Source organism: Mus pahari, chromosome 3 (genome assembly GCF_900095145.1).
Source record: "Mus pahari chromosome 3, PAHARI_EIJ_v1.1, whole genome shotgun sequence".
Classification (NCBI taxonomy): domain Eukaryota; kingdom Metazoa; phylum Chordata; class Mammalia; order Rodentia; family Muridae; genus Mus; species Mus pahari.
This window is the reverse complement of record NC_034592.1, coordinates 135725004-135727178: the sequence shown is the minus strand read 5'-3', so window position 1 is coordinate 135727178 and position 2175 is coordinate 135725004. Positions and strand designations below refer to the sequence as shown.

Genomic DNA, 2175 nt, shown 5'->3' with positions numbered 1-2175 from the left:
AGGTTTTCCAGTATCTACACTGCAACATACATATCATGCCCAAACACTGCCACATAGCTTTATTAAAACACCAGTCTAAATGGCACTGGATCCTGAAAACATGCCTATACTTTATCTTTGTACTTAAATATTTTCTAATAAAACTACCCACAATTTGATTTTCTTTATTGTGAAAGGGAATGGATGAGTCTCATCTACAGATTTCATTACAAAGAAAAAAGCCATCAAATGGAGCTAGCATAATGTTTAAATATCCAACTAGATAGAAGGCTAAAGATGACAACTTCACAAGATAGAACATTTACTAATCTTAACACTGAAAAAGGTATCAAAACTAGACAAATGCCTATTATCATTACATTTGTCAGTAGAATGTGTTAGGGTTTACCTGTGCATGTTTTCTTCCCTCTCCTTGCTATTTTTAAAAAAAAAAAAAAAATGTATCTTAAGCCCTTGTTTTTCAAAACTAGCAATGCTAATTTACATAGTGTTAAAAATAAATTGAGTATAAAAAAGCCATTTTTCAATAAAATAATTCTACTTTGAAACACACTGGATGCTAAAAATAACTTTCAACAAAAAGCAGTTACTAAAAGCCAAGTGGGTACAAAATCTAGAACCTAAACTGACTGTGCTAGCATCTCCTACAAGGAGATGACGCCCTGGCCAAGCCCTTCTGTGACTACTACACACTACACCCATCTACAATGACAGAGCTGCTCACTCATCCTGAGTGCTACAATGCCTAGAAAAACAAAAAGCACAAACAAGGGACTAATTTACCTTCTATGGATAGAGTATCCAATAGCAGGGAAGACATCAGCATGATGGAGAACAGCACATGAGAGGAAAAATAAAGCATAATTATCACACTGTAAAGTGCATAGCTACAAGTCAAATAGATGGGCTGGAGGCAACCCCAAGCATCCCACCCCACAAAACATTAGCTAAAGAATATGCCACCTGAGAAATAACTTTTCTCATTATAAATGACTACAGTGTGATTAGCAATATAATACACTAACTGCTTAGGGCTGGGGAGAAATTAGGGCTAAGGGCTCGTTCAATAAAGTGCTTCTCAAGCAAGCACTTAGACCAGAACTCACACCCCAAAAAACACGTTAAAAAAAACAAGAGCCGGGCGGTGGTGGCGCACGCCTTTAATCCAGCACTCGGGAGGCAGAGGCAGGCGGATTTCTAAATTCAAGGTCATCCTGTTCTACAAAGTGAGTTCCAGGACAGCCAGGGCTACACAGAGAAACCCTGTCTCGAAAAAACAAAAAACAAAAACAAAAAAACAAAAAAACCTATAGCAGGCATGGTAGCCAGGAGCCTGCAGTCCTGGTGCTGGGGAGACAGACAGGCTTGGTAGCAAACCAGCACAGCACAATCTGCAAGCAGTAGGTCTCATGAGAGACCCTTTCCCACAAAAAGCAAGAAGAATGACGTCCAAGGTTGTCCTCTGACCTAACACATGCCATGCCCCAGCACATACATAAACATGTATGCAATATCCCCCACAGACAAAATGTTGTTTGTTCCAAGTCCCAAAAAAGGACTGCTATTATATGGACTCCTCCTTCCTCTTTACATTAAAAAGAAAGGCGGGTGGGGGAAATAGCTGAGGTAGGGGCTCAGTGGTGTTAAGAGCATTAACTGCTCTTCCAGAGGACCTGGATTCAAATTTCCAGTACCCATTAGCAGTTCCCAACTGTATGTAATTTCAGTTCCAGTTGTCCCAATGCCCTCTTCTGTCCTCCTTGGGCACTAAATGCACACCATTTAGACATACACTAGTGTAAAACACACACAATAACAATAAAAAAAATCTTTTTAGCTGGGTAGAGGTGGCACATGACTTTAACTCAAGCATTTGGGAGACAGAGGCAAGTAGATCTCTGAGTTGAGGGCAACATGGTCTACAGAATAAATTCCAAGTCAGTGCTACACAGAGAAATCCTGTCTCAAAATAAATAAATGGATAGACAGAGATAAAAAAGTATAAACGGAGAAATTTGTATAACGATGAGAAAAGAACCAAATTAAAGGCACCCCTGGTTTTGTTTTGGTTTTTTTTTTTTTTTTTTTTTGGTTTTTTTTTTTGTTTGTTTTTCTATATAGCCCTGACTGTCCTGGAACTCACTCTGTAGACCAAGCTGGCATCGAACACAGAAA

General features: G+C 39.1%; 1 protein-coding gene across 3 annotated transcripts in view; it reads right to left on the bottom strand.

Annotated features, from left to right (window-relative positions):
• The window catches only part of Asxl1 (ASXL transcriptional regulator 1), a 67083-nt gene that overhangs the window by 56720 nt on the left and 8188 nt on the right, over positions 1-2175 (bottom strand). For all 3 annotated transcript variants that reach the window (XM_021192387.2, XM_029535997.1, XM_029535996.1), the window contains exon 3: positions 784-786. In XM_021192387.2, the coding sequence (XP_021048046.1) occupies positions 784-786 (3 nt within the window). The remainder of the gene's footprint in view (positions 1-783; positions 787-2175) is intronic.